Source organism: Candoia aspera, chromosome 3, assembly GCF_035149785.1.
Source record: "Candoia aspera isolate rCanAsp1 chromosome 3, rCanAsp1.hap2, whole genome shotgun sequence".
NCBI lineage: Eukaryota > Metazoa > Chordata > Lepidosauria > Squamata > Boidae > Candoia > Candoia aspera.
Genome location: NC_086155.1, coordinates 176,720,791 through 176,734,810, shown reverse-complemented (window position 1 = coordinate 176,734,810; position 14,020 = coordinate 176,720,791). Strand labels below are relative to the sequence as shown.

General features: G+C 35.8%; 1 protein-coding gene across 2 annotated transcripts in view; it reads right to left on the bottom strand.

The window, feature by feature from the left end:
- Positions 1–210: 210 nt before the first annotated feature.
- KCNB2 (potassium voltage-gated channel subfamily B member 2) overlaps positions 211–14,020 on the bottom strand; it is a 171,540-nt gene continuing 157,730 nt past the window's right edge. For both annotated transcript variants that reach the window (XM_063299386.1, XM_063299387.1), the window contains exon 3: positions 211–8,697. In XM_063299386.1, coding sequence (XP_063155456.1) covers positions 6,550–8,697 — 2,148 coding nt within the window. In that variant the 3' untranslated portion in view covers positions 211–6,549. The remainder of the gene's footprint in view (positions 8,698–14,020) is intronic.

Genomic DNA, 14,020 nt, shown 5'->3' with positions numbered 1-14,020 from the left:
TTGCTTAGCCTGGACAGTAACTATTGATGGAAAGGGCAAGTAATGCAAATGGCAGGTCTCTCCTATTTCTCAGCATGTGGGATATTTCTTTCTACAGTTTCCCCCACCCCCCCAAAATGAAACTAAAAGTCGCTATGGATTGGGACTTTGATATGTATGCAATGTTGAAGGCAGAGGGGCTTCATGCAGAGAACTGAAATGAGACACAGATGACTCATTTACACATTTATTTACTGTTCTGCTTACTCTGGCAGAGGGAAATGGAGAACAATGCCATTTATTTTACAGACATTTGACAGAAAATAAACAAGTATCCTGATGCTGAACAATTGTACAATACAGCTACAACATGCATATTTATATGCTGATTTGTGCAGAAATATTTACTTGATCAGCAAATGTAACAGAATTAAAACAGAAAGAAAGAAAAAAAGGATAGGAAAGGAAAATCCAAATTTCAAAACATCACATTTCCTTTTCATGATGTTAAAATGCAGCTGAGATGGAAACATTGATACAAACACATTGATAATGAATACTATTATATGTGAAATTCCATTAATGGTTTAAGACAGAAAAAGGCAAGGGGTTAAGCTGGTATTCCTAACTGAGAAAAAAAATGGTGAAACTAAGACATTTCGAGTAAATAATGCAAGCAAGTACTCTTGAAAAGTGTCCTATATGAATATTATTTTCATCCCAGCATCCATCCTTAAAAGATGAATAATATACTCAACAAAACTAGCAATTTTTTCCATTTTATATGGGGCATTTTGTAAAGGCAGCAGAATGACATTTGACAAGACGTGTTTGTATCTCCCACTGAAAGTACATTTCTCAGTTTTTTTTTAAAAATGAGGATAACTTGTTAGTCTAGCAGTTCACAATGAAATGCTGCCGTTCCTTGAAACTGAACAGTAAAGACATATTGCGGCAAAAGAAGTTGTCGTCGTCGTCATCATCATCATCATAAAAAAATACTGTTGTGCTTTTTTCCCCTTCCAGCATTTGTAGCATTCAGAAGAAAACAATGTTAAAATAAATTAAACTGAATTCCTATTCTTGTAGATAAGAAACAAATACCAGTGATATATAACTTATAAACATAAGACAGTATATATTATTAATGTACAGTTATCTCAATGCAACAAGTTAAGTGCTGAGCAATGTTCTTTGCAGGAAACTGATCCCTAAGTATTTTCATGTCATCTGCACAACCATCACTGACCTGTATATCAAGTCCGTGGCTAAGCTTTGCATAATTTGCTGAGAATATAAAGAGGTATAAGTCTCAAACTCTGCCCTACATCCAGGGACTTGGGTGAAATTTTCCAGTGCCAACTGCTCTGAGCCAGGCAGTTGGAGAAACCACTGTAAGTTTTTTTCCCATTGGTGTGAGCAGAAGACATGTTCCATCATATAAGTTATGCAGGTGTGGTAGTTTTTCACCTAGGTGCAGCAGACTCTTCCTAAAAAATCAGTCCTGAGGACAAGAGCAGTGGTGTTGAGCAGCATTAATCTCCACGAGTGCATTTATGTGGAAGAATCACCTTCTCCCCTACCCTATGTGCAAGAAGAACTGTTAAATCCAACTCAAGTGTTTTCCTTATTTGGGATGAGCAATAAATTGAGTTATAAAGGAGACCAGGTTGGGGAGGAACCAGATAATGTACAGTTCTTTCTGTATTTTCTCCTGTGCAATAAGCAATACATAAGCTGGGGAACCTGAGCAATCCAGGTGTTGCTGTACTGCAGCTTTCAACAACCTAAGCCAACATGGCCTGGTAAGAGATGCTGGGGACTATAGTCAGCAACATCTGAAGGGCCACTGGTTTCTACCCTGCTCTAGCACAACTCCCCTTTCTTGGTACTGAGAGTACAAAGTCTAGTACTGCCAGTCTAGACAGACTGTCTAGACTGACAGTTTGAGAACTCTGTCAATGCAATAGGGAATGTAAAGAGTGGGGAAAATTGTTTTCACACTTTTTATAGTAGAAGGGAAATGTTTAAGACCAGATTGCAAACATTTTTATTGTAGATAGTTTTTATGTCTCCCTTCCCTGAAAATCTGCTATGAAGTGGACTTATATCGAGCTATTCACATTTCAAACATAATAAATATGATACTTTGGTTTATTCATAATTTCGCCCATTGACTTCAGCTGAACCTGGCTAGAAGAATGTAACCTGAGTGGCCAAGCATAAACCACTCTAATTAATTGATTTTTTTAAAGGGTGGTTTCAATTATAACTGATATGTAAGAGGACTGGAATGAAAAGTTTTAATATTGCTCTTTGCTACAATAATTAACAAGCAAATATATTAAAATGTTTTTAAACATGTCACATATACTCACAAGACTTCTGGTTTTCTTCCCTCCTTTTTTCCATACTGGGTTTGATTCAGCAATTTCTTCAAGATGTTTAGTGTGGCCAAATATTTTACAGAATTACAGCATAATTTAAAAAGCAGGGCATCCATCATAGCCAAAAGTACTATAATTGCTACCTATAATAAATGTTCTACACTTAAAAATGAGTAACACATTCCATTCTTTTTTTTATAAGCTTAATTTGGCTTGCTTTTGAAATAATAATGAAAAATGAACCTTGGTGAATTAAGACTATTTGATACACATGTGATTGATTGATTATGTGACATCAAGTTGTTGTCAACTCTTAGTGATCACATAGATTGATTTTCTCCATACACATGTACAAGTGTGTCAAAAGTTTTCTATGTTAATATGTTGACAGTTTTTTTACTTTAGATGACAAGGAATGAAAAATTATGTTAAATATTAGTGTTTGCTTAGAAAGAGGCAGGATGAAGTAGTGGTTAGAGTGCTAGAGTGGAACAAGGACTGTGGAGGTTCAGGTTCAAGTCTATCCACAGGATTCCAGCCATTGAGTGACTTTGGGCTAATCATTAACGTATTTCATAGTGGCTTGCATGCCATTTGGTATTGTCAGTCCAGATGGCATTTCTATGCTGGGGTGGGGAACCTGGACAACTTCCAGCAACAGTAGCCATTATGGCCAGATATGAGATGCTGAGAATTTAAATTCAGCAGACAGGAAAGTCACAGATCCCACATTCCTGCCTTACAAGAACATACTGTTTTAATAAGGTGCTAGTTCTAACACTTCCTTTAGAATAAGAGCACATGGCATTCAGTAGCAATATCTCTACAGAATGAATGAAGCATCTTTTATTTTACTGCTATCATAAGAGCAATTCATAAATCTTCAAATTTCTTCCTAGGCTGATGATCAGCTTTCAGTGACAGCAGTTGAATTACTTCACAAACATATATGGAATAAGATTTTTAAAAGTATGTTGAAAACAGTATTTTCAGTAGCAAAGGGCTTTGAGACTATAGTTTACAGACTTGGTATGGGAAACAGATTACAAGGTTTCACTGCATCTAAAGCAATACAGTACACCAGTTGCTTTTTCTCTTCTATAAGACAGCAAGTTAAAATGTTTGTATCATGTGATACACCATCAGGACTATAAAGACAGAAAGGTTTTCATTATTTAATTGGAGAAGAGCAAATTTTCACTTTTGGACTTTAGATCTTTAACTCAGAATTTATGGAAGTCACCAAGAGTTTTCTTTGGGTAGAGATTATGAGTGAAATCATGACTTCATTGAAATCACTGAGCAAGCTGCTGTTTCCAACCTAAGGCTAACATTTCACTTAGCTTTTACTTTTGACAGTCTGAAAAAAGGCAGATACAGCTGTCTGAAAAAAGGCAGAAAACATATGCATGATGTAAATAAACAAACTGAAATAACAATGCAACATCTCTAAAAGGGTTTTAGCTAGCATTTAAGTGTCTGTTAATGGGAATATCTACCCATGAAAGAAGACAAACAAATAAAGGAGCTTCAAGGAACAGAATATAAGTAATTGAACCAGATCAAGTGGATTGCCATGCAATTAAGTCAAATCTTATGCAAAAATAGAATTACTTGGATTGTCATAAAGAACTAATAAATACTTTGAGACTTAATGACCAGACATTGGCTGTTTTAGAAATGACATTTAACCCCGATATTTAAATTAATCAGATATGGATCTGGAGACACATAATTTAATAGAAAAAGCAAGTCTTAAGAGGAATTTAAACAACACGTTTTTAAAACATCTCCTGTGCTTAATATTTGGTCCAAAGAGTGAAATACAAGTTTGCAAATTTTTAGTTGGTACTGTATTTAGGAAAAGTAAAATTCATGAGCTATACAGTAACACACACTATTTCTCCACTGAAAGCTGTTTTGATGCAAATAACGAAATAAAAATGGGCTTTTAAAAAACTTATGGGAATTTTTGAACTCTGTTTAGCTATATAAAAAGAGTAGGCAATAAATGTTTTTCCTTAGTGCTTGGCTCACTTTAAAAAACAACCTTTTAACTGGAAAAAATGTACATGAGAAACTGGCACCTTGCAAAGCCATGCATGGGCCTTCAGCGTCATCCATTTTTTTTTTTTTTAATAAAAAAGGGTTTTGGACTAGGCATTCTTAGAAAACAATTGTGGACAGCGGCACCCTATGTTTGGCCTGAAAATGTGTCATTTGCCCAGGGGAAAATTGATGAAGCTAAACTGTGATTCTGAAGAGAATTCTGCTGAACCACAGGAGGTATCTCATCACTTGCACCATGAGGTTATTATATTATTTGTCAGATTTATATGTTTTGTTTTTTTTCCTCCAAGAGCTACACGGAGTTCTGTCTTTACTGCATCCCACAACACTGTTGGGCTGTAGGTTGGGCTGGGAGAGAAATGACTAACCCAAGTGAGTTTTCCTAGTTGGGGGTGGACTTGAACCTGGTTTTCCCCAACCTCCCCCATTCCACCACCTTAATTCCCTACAAGTTCCCCAAATTCCAAATGTGCTCCCTGGCCCCAGAGAATAAGTGTGACTGAGAAATATGTTAAGTTAGTTAAAAAAAAAAAGTAACACAGTTAAAATGCTGTTTAAGCCTACTACTAAATTTTGGGATTCTAAAATAGCTGATGTATTAAATATTTTATTTAAATTAGTAGAATTAGTCATGGGAATCTGGCAAAAAAAGAAAAAGGATTGACTAGAGTGCTTGTGATAGAAGAGATATCATGAAGATGAAGAATGGAGGTTTCAAAATATTCCATTTTCTGGATCTTAATTACTATAATTACATAGAAATGGTAATAATTATGAGTGAACCCATCTGCATTCAAGATTCCTTGTGCAAAATTGAGGCACTCAGACATTTTGCTGAATAAGCACAATTACAGGGTTTACACATTTTTAAGCCATATGCCACTATTTACAAACCACCCTGACCAGATTCACATCATACTCTAAGGTAAACATAAACAATCCACATTACAGCTTTGCACAGTGTGTGAACCTTCATAATCTCCTCTGAGAGATACATTTTCTGACTTTGCATATGGTGGCAATTCTTTTGGTTGATTCATGGAATGATACTGGTACAGCATTCTGAAATCAAACAATAACTAAATTGGGATGAAAAATGATGTGCAAATGACACACTGCTGTTAAAGAAAACAGCAGATATACAATAACAAGTAGTCTAAAAACATTAAGAGTTTAACAATAGTGCATACAGTAATCACAACTGTAATATAAGATTGTTAAACTCTTAGGATAAAATAATCAGCTTTCATGTCATTTGGCACATTTTATTACCATAAAAATAATTTTATTTCAGAACATAATGGTTTCTTGTTTGCTTTGAATTTGGCAGGTCTAACAAAAGTTCAATTCCTGGTCATTAAATCTTGCCCAGTCTTAAGAGAATTTTTTTCAAGAAACTTCAAGTGCATCCATGACATCTATGCAAATAAAAATAATTGAAGCTATGGTTCACTTCACAAAGAAATGAGAAAACACTGCAGTTTTCTTAAACAAACAGCTTACATTTGATGGGCATTTAAAGAGAAAGCAAGATAGATAAGATGCTCTAAAAATAAGCTGCAATTCTGCAACATAAGTCTATACAAATCCTCCAGGCAGTGGACTTGAAGGAAGTATCTGTGTCCCAAGAAACCTGTTTTCCACAAATCCTTGATAACTGGAAACGTCCCAACAAACCCAAATTATTTACAAAAGTATGCATTTTGCAGACTCAAAGCACCTTATTTCACACTATTATTGACTTATGAATCAACATTTCATCCTTTCATGTGCAAATTCTGAAATTCAAAAGGAAAAATAAAAGTTAATTAAAATCCATTATCTACAATCATAAATGAAAGTATTAATAGTGTTAAGCATTGCAGAAGATCATCTCTGAAAAGAGCATTTTATTTTACTTGGTTCTTGTTGCATTTTTCCTGATTTATCTTTTGTTAGAAAAAAAAAGTTTTTTTTTTGCTTTTAAATTAAAATGTACTTAAACTAAGCAATTCTTCATGCCATGCAAAAATAATATTTTATTTACTTTTGAGGCTTCCCTTTTTAAATTCATAGGCATTGCTAATTCCAGTTTTAAGAAATGAGTTTTTGTCATTATTGCTCTCCTAACTAGTCACATGCTGGTTTCCCTGGTGGGACAGTAACCAGGATCACTAGGATTTGTATGGATTTCTGGGGAAAACAAATGGTTTTCCATTTTATGACCTTCTTGACTACTGTCCCCTGTTACTTCCCCCGCAACACGATAAATGTCTTGAGTGCAGTTATGACCCAAAGATTTGGGTGAAGAAGAGATGACTTCAGACTCTTCTATTAAATAGTTCCCATCCTTAAGTTTATCCCCAAAGCAGTTTGCCTTGATATCCAACTGCCTGTTGTGCCTTATGCCATGGATTTCCAATAAGTCATCTTCTTCACCAGTATCTATTTCAGTGAAACTTCTCTCTTTTGAAGGGAAAGAAAAAAGTTTCTGTCTGGGGAACAGAGGGCATGATTGCTTAGAAGCTACAGAAGCATCTGCACCCAGCAGGGGTCTTTCCCCCCGTGGCGAATTCTCTTCTAAGAGGATAGTGCTGATATGCTGAGGGGTGGATTGTAGGAAGTCTCCTGTTGCCAACACTGGCAATGGCCTTGTGGTGCTTGGTGGGGTTTGTGGAGCACCACCTCTGTTTTCCTTAAAATTAACCTTAAGTGACCTTGACTTTAAAGGGTTGCTTCCTTTGAGAGAACTTTTTGGACTCTCCGTGGCATTGACAAAGTGAAAGTGACCGTGAAGGAGAGCATGAGAACAGGGGTTCTCAGAACTCATCATTGTATTGGCTGAGGAGTAATCAAAGCTGGCATCCCTGGGGGAAAACATTTTATCTTTCATGAGTGGTAAAAGTTGAGAATCTTTTGCTGTTTGATCTTCTAGGTGGGCAGACTCAGTGGGAAATCTTGGTTGCAAGTCAGAACTGGAATATGGAGGCAGAGGTGACCGTTCTGTCTCTGTGAAATCAGTGGCACAGCTGGCAAAGCTGTCAATGCTAGAAGTGCTTCTCATGTCAGGGATGACATCTTTGGGCCCTGTCACAGATGTGTCTCCTTGTCCAGTGACCTCTTCCATTTCTATCTCCTCCTCACAGAGGGAAGGTTTCCCTGAAGGGCCTTGGTAGGTGGAATTCAGATTAGGCTGAGACTGAGTTTTAGTAATTTCATTATATAATAGTTCAAGTTTCTGAGCACTCAAGTGTTGAGGGCTGGAGGTTGCTGCTGCATTGTTTAGCTGTTCATGGGAATCTTGCTGGCTCACTTCCTGGTATTTGTTCTCCAAGGATTTATTAGAACTTGTCTCAGACATTGTCCTTCTGGCCCATTTCCAACGGCTTGGAGATGAGTTGTTGTCATCGGGAGTTTCCTTTGAACTGGCTGCTTCCTCAGTTTTACCAGTATCAACAGCTACATCAATCAGTTCCATACTGCGAGCAAAGGCATCTTTTAAATTCATTGAGACAATGCTTCCATTTCTTTTTGCTCGTTCAAGTGCCTCCCTTCTTTTAATGGCTTTCTCCTGCCGCTTTTGCTCCTTATAAAACTCTGAGAAATTGTTTACTATAATGGGAATGGGTAGGGCTATCACGAGCACTCCAGCAATGCAACACAATCCACCAACTATTTTACCTAATAAAGTTTTGGGATAAATGTCACCATAACCTACTGTGGTCATAGTGATGGTAGCCCACCAAAATGATGCAGGAATACTTGTAAACTTTGTAGCATCTTCATCTTTTTCAGCAAAAAACACGAGACTGGAAAATATCATAATTCCCATAGCTAAAAATAATATCAATAAACCCAATTCATTATAACTCCTTCGCAAGGTAAATCCTAAAGACTGAAGTCCAGTTGAATGTCTAGCAAGTTTAAGGATCCGCAGTATCCTCATGATACGGAATATCTGAACTACACGGCGGACATTTTGAAACTGTAGCACATTTTTGTTGGACTCTGTGAGAAAAATGGTGACATAATAGGGCAAAATGGCTAGCAAATCAATCACATTTAATGGACCTTTGAAGAACTTCCACTTGTTTGGAGATGACAGGAAACGCAAAAGGTACTCCATAGTGAACCATGCTATACACACAGCTTCAACATGTGCTAGCTGTGGGTTGTCGTTTAGCTGTCCAAATTCATCGATTACTTGAAGCTCAGGTAGAGTGTTGAGTGACAAAGCAATGGTGGATAGTACAATGAACAATATGGATACAATGGCCAAAATCTGTTAAAAAGAAAGATAAATAAGAAAACTGTGGTTAACAAATCACAAAGAATGCTTACAGTTCAACCAAAGAAACAGCATACTAACAGAATTGCAGGCCATTGTTCTTGACTCACTGCAATTAGATAAGATTCTCTACAGCCAGTACTCTTAACTAATTCATATGAAGTGCTAGTCCACAATACTACCTTTATTGAAAGCATAAATTATACGACAGTGCTATCCTAAATAATTCCAAAAGTCCATATATTTGGGAATAAGATCCATTAATACAACTCAAATTATTTCAGAAGCTTAATTAGATTATTTAGTTCAGCCTTTCTCAATCAGGTGCTTTCCAGATACAATACCTCCCATAATTCATAGCCAGATAATATATTTTTTGTTACTGTTATCCTAAAATGAGTGTCCTGTAAATATATTTGATGTAACGAAGAAAGCAAAGGGAATTAGTTCCTGTTAAACATATACTTGATACATCTTAAATTACAAATATACTAACTAAAATTTCATCTTTCAATGTCAAAAGCAAGTCGAGAGTAATTTTGGGGAAGCCTGGAAGCCTGTTTTGTTTACCTTGGTTTCATCGGCCAGAAGTGGAAGTATAAGATGTCGAAAGGGCATCACATTAAGGAAGGCTGGTTAAGATCCACTCTGAATTCTGTATCACTCTAATACAGTCTCAGGTAAATATATTAAAAGATATGACCTTTTTAAATAAAAAATTGTCACGAAAAGAAAGCTAATTATTACTTTAGTGTCAGGCTGGCTTCTTAAGGGATTGCAGTCTCAACGTTATAGGCTGCATTCATATCTAAAAACTTTCAGCTTGATGTGAATAGTAATGACAGCTCTGCAAGATGCCAAGTTCAGCATTAATGCTGAAAAGAAAAACACACTGATATTTGATTGAGCTGTCCACAATTGTGGTGCTGAATATTCCCCATGGACTCAATGGTAGTACTTAGTGGTACTTATAGTCTAGTAATTTATGAGACTTTATATGATTTTACGAAGATATACATTTTAAATAACTTCATTAAAAAAAACATCAGCAAACTTGTTTAAATAAGAAAATGAGATTTATGAATGAGTTGTCTCCAGGCAAAATAAGACAAGAGGCTCCGATAAAGGCAACGTATTTTAGATTGCAACATTATGTCTTACTTTACATAAAAATGGAATATTAACAGGTTTGGGGTTGGGTTTTTTTCATGTTTTACTTTAACATTGGATAAAATTGTGTTAAATTAGACTTTTATATCTTTGTTTAAGGTGGGCCTATCCCATCCTCATTATTATTGTATCCTCCAAGGAGCTGTCACTCTCTCTCAGCCCAATATACTATGTATGCTATAATGATCTCCTCTACAAAATATGGGATATACTTCTAATCAATGAATGTATAAATAAATAAATCTTATAGAACCCTGTAAAGTAGATTAAACACCAGATAAAAACTGCAAGGCCACCTAACTTCAACACAGTTCAGTAAGTACTGAAGCTTTCTCATGTCTGAGAAGACATTGGGAATTAATAGAATGAAGTACATACACACGCACAGACACACAGAAACATGACTTTAAGGGAAACTTAGGGACATTTATTTCGAACAACCTATTGAGTATGGTGAAAAGTAGCTGTATTGTGTGATCAAACCTCCACACCAACATATTTAAAAAAAAAATGTTAAAAATTAAAAATCTATCCACATTCTACTCATTAAGTTAACTGGCTTTCAAGTATTATTAATTCAGCTTTACTTTTACCACTGGAATCTGAGAATTTGTATGCTTATACTTTTACATTACACTTACAGTGTAGTTTAAGGCATCATAAACCAAGGGTTTTTTTTTAAAAAAAAAATCTCCAATTTTTGTTAGCCTTGACAAAAGCACAATAGTATAACATGCACACAAAAGTGGAACTTCTTCCATAATAATAGGTATCATTATCTGTCAGCAGATTTTCTTGTTCAACTACATGTGGAATGTATGATGGCTTTAAAACTATCATTCTTTTTCGGATTCACACTTGGCTGATTCCTTGGTTGCTTGGCAATATTAAATCTGATTTCAAAGCTTCATTCCACTTTAAAAAGCTTCAGTCCTATGCACACATACAGAAGAATGAGATCTACTGAATACAATATGATTCATTTCAGAGATAGTACTGAATAGACCTACAATATATATTAGGGCCTGTATTTTTGCAGTGGCAAACATTTACAGAACCATGAATAATTACTGGTAGTTTTTAAAACCATTGGAAGCAATGGAAAAGATGCTCTAGGACAGTTGTGGGAACAGTCTTGCTGCATGTAATGGAGCTCTTGTTACAATGTGCCATATGGTTTAAGTGTGGAATAATACAAAAATGCTCCATTGTATGAAAACTACTCAATCACATATAGAAAACCAGTATATTAGATGACATATTGTCAAATGACAGTATTGTCATTTTCATGTTGTTCCTTTTGACAATAAGGGTATCTGCTTCCAGTATTATTTGTTGCTATACAAAAATGATCTCACACAAAAATTCTTGGTAGAATTCTCATGAATTACTTTCAAGGAAGTTTCCCCATTTTAGCCAGAAGATGTCTCTACTATACCATCCTGGTATTCATGAGACTAGCTGCCCCTTGGTAAAACTGCAATTGTAATAATGCCTCTTCTTATTTCTCTCTCTCTCTTTTTTCCTTAAAAAAAAATACCTAGCATGTTCTTCTGGATCACAAGTTTCCTAGCTGCTATCATGTACAAAATATTAAAAGTGAGCACTGTCAGTTTATTGCCAATGTCCTTGGAAATTCTGTAGATGTACATGCCAATAATAAATTGTTTTAGCACCCCCTCTTTTTTTTAGCACCAGCCTTTCTTTCAGTACTTAAATCCTTGCTTTTGCTCAGAGGATTCTTTGCTGGTCTTGTTTGTGCCAGAGTTCCCACATCTCTAATAATTTCAGAATGCCCTCTTGAAGAAACATCTCTTTCTCCCAATCCCCTGTAAAGCAAAGTGTTCCATGAGTACACAGAAAAATGTAATGTGCATAATGCACACTATAATCATGTTTGAAAATATATGTTTCAGACAGAGGTTAAAGGACCAAGCTGCAGTCTTTCAGTTTGGCAGAAGATACTGCTTTTGGGGGCCAATATAATATCTCAAATAATTCTAAAATCACCATGATATGTACTACATTTCCCCAACTTGGCTTCCCCCAGGTATGTTAGCATAAATAAGGCATACTTTGTGCCCATGGAATAGTGGTTGATTGTTGGATGTGGAAAAGCACAATGCAAAGCATGATGAAATGAATATCTAATAGGGCATTGCTGGCTTGAAAATGCACTGGTGTACAGATAGTGCAGTATTTCTTTGTGGGTCTCCTTTGTTTATTCCTAAAAAGTCTAAAATCCCCTAAATAATTTTCTATATTCATTGACTCCCTTCCAGTAGTCAGAGCATGTCACCTTTGTCCTGTCTCTTTCTCTCCCCTTTCACTTCTGTTCATTTCTTCTAACATCCCTTCATTTCTAGTATCTTGAAAAAAAAAAAACAAGCTTCAGGACTTCTAGGGGAGGCATGGCAAATTGAAGACATTTGCAGAAGCGGAGCCGATGACCGTGGCAAAGAACAAAAAACCGGTGAGTAGACCAGCCCTTCAGAACCTCTCCAGCTAAGGAACGGGTAGGAGATCGCTCACATGTGCTCTAGACAGCTGCTCCTTGCATGGAGACTGCAGGACAGTGGTCTTCCACAGGTCTGTATGCCAGGAAATGAAGGGATTAGCCATCTTGCTCACAACCACAGCAGAGCCTCTAAAGGACACTAAGTTCGTAAGCCTCATTTTCTACTCACTTTGGAATGACAAGTTTGAAAAGTCTCTGGGTGAGTTTAGCTTCAACTCTGAACAAAAGAAAAAATAATTACAAGCTTAAGAACTTAAAGAATTTGAAATTCAGCAAGCACAGCAAAAAGCTGTGTTCAGCAAATTCAGCAGAAAGCTAAATAAGATTTTGATCTTAGAAAGTCACAAATGGATTAAGGGTCCAGTTAAATTTGGAATATTGACTTTTACTATACGATTTGGAATTAACTATAAAAAAATAAAAGCTTCTTGTGGGAACTAGAATTATTTTGGCTATCTTGGCTCATAAGAAATACAAGTAAATATATGATTTTAGAAACTGGACACTAGAGAATCTAAGTAAAACAAAACAAAAAAAATACAAGCCTCTTTTTGGTGTTGGTTAGTTCTGGGACTTACAAATGACTCAACATGTCATAACATTGGAAATATTAAAGGAGATCTTTGAAGAATTGAGCCAGAAATTAGTAGATACAATATCAACAGTGTCAGTAATGATGTCTGATTCTATGGATAGATTATGTCCAAAAGATGTCAATGAGGGAATGACAAATGTGGAACAAATTTTCGCTGACAAGACAGAAAGTACCGAAAGTGGAACTACAAATTACAGGCCAAAAGAATGATTTGGAAAAGGACACTTTATTGGATATACAAAAGAATCTGTCTGAAGTATGAAAAATTGAAAGGGAAATACAAATCACAAATCAAGAGAATGACCTGAAAAATGTTTTCTTATTGGATCTATAAAAGAAGCTTGTTAAATCTTTGAAGACATTTGGGATAAAGAATAATTGAAGAGAAATCAAATCCTACAACAATATTTGAATGAATTAAAGATGAAGACTGTTAGAAGCAAAAGGAAGGAGTATACAGTTGGTTTATTTGATCAAGGTTAAAATAAGACATTTATTTGCAAAGTTCTGGCAACCCTTTACAGACTTTTTGCTGACACCAGGATTGAAAAGTTGATGTTTTATGGATTTGCTTATAGATAAGGGATTGGATATGGGATGAAGAGATATCTGTTTGTAACCTTATAGCGGGTGAAGAGATACTAATTTGTCTATATGTGTTGTAATGAAGGTTGGAAGTCACTTCTTTATATATTTCTTTTCTTTGTCATGTTCTTTCCTCTTTTTCTTCCTTTTTCTTTTTTCTTGCCCTTTTTATTCTTTATTACTATTCTTTTCTCCTTCTTTATGTTTAGTTTGTAGTAGTTTTTACTAAAGTAATCAAAACCCTTAATAAAAAATTTTATACTGAAAAAAAGAAAAAAAACCCCAAGCTTCCACAGCTTGTACTTTTGTTGCCTATCTTGACTGGTGAGTCCATTCCTATTTCTAATCTACTTTTCTTCCCATTGCAACTGCCAACTATAAGCCTCAAGCTAGCTTCCTCCCTTCCCTCCCTCCCTCCCACCCTCCCTTCCTTCCTTTCTTCCAAAAGT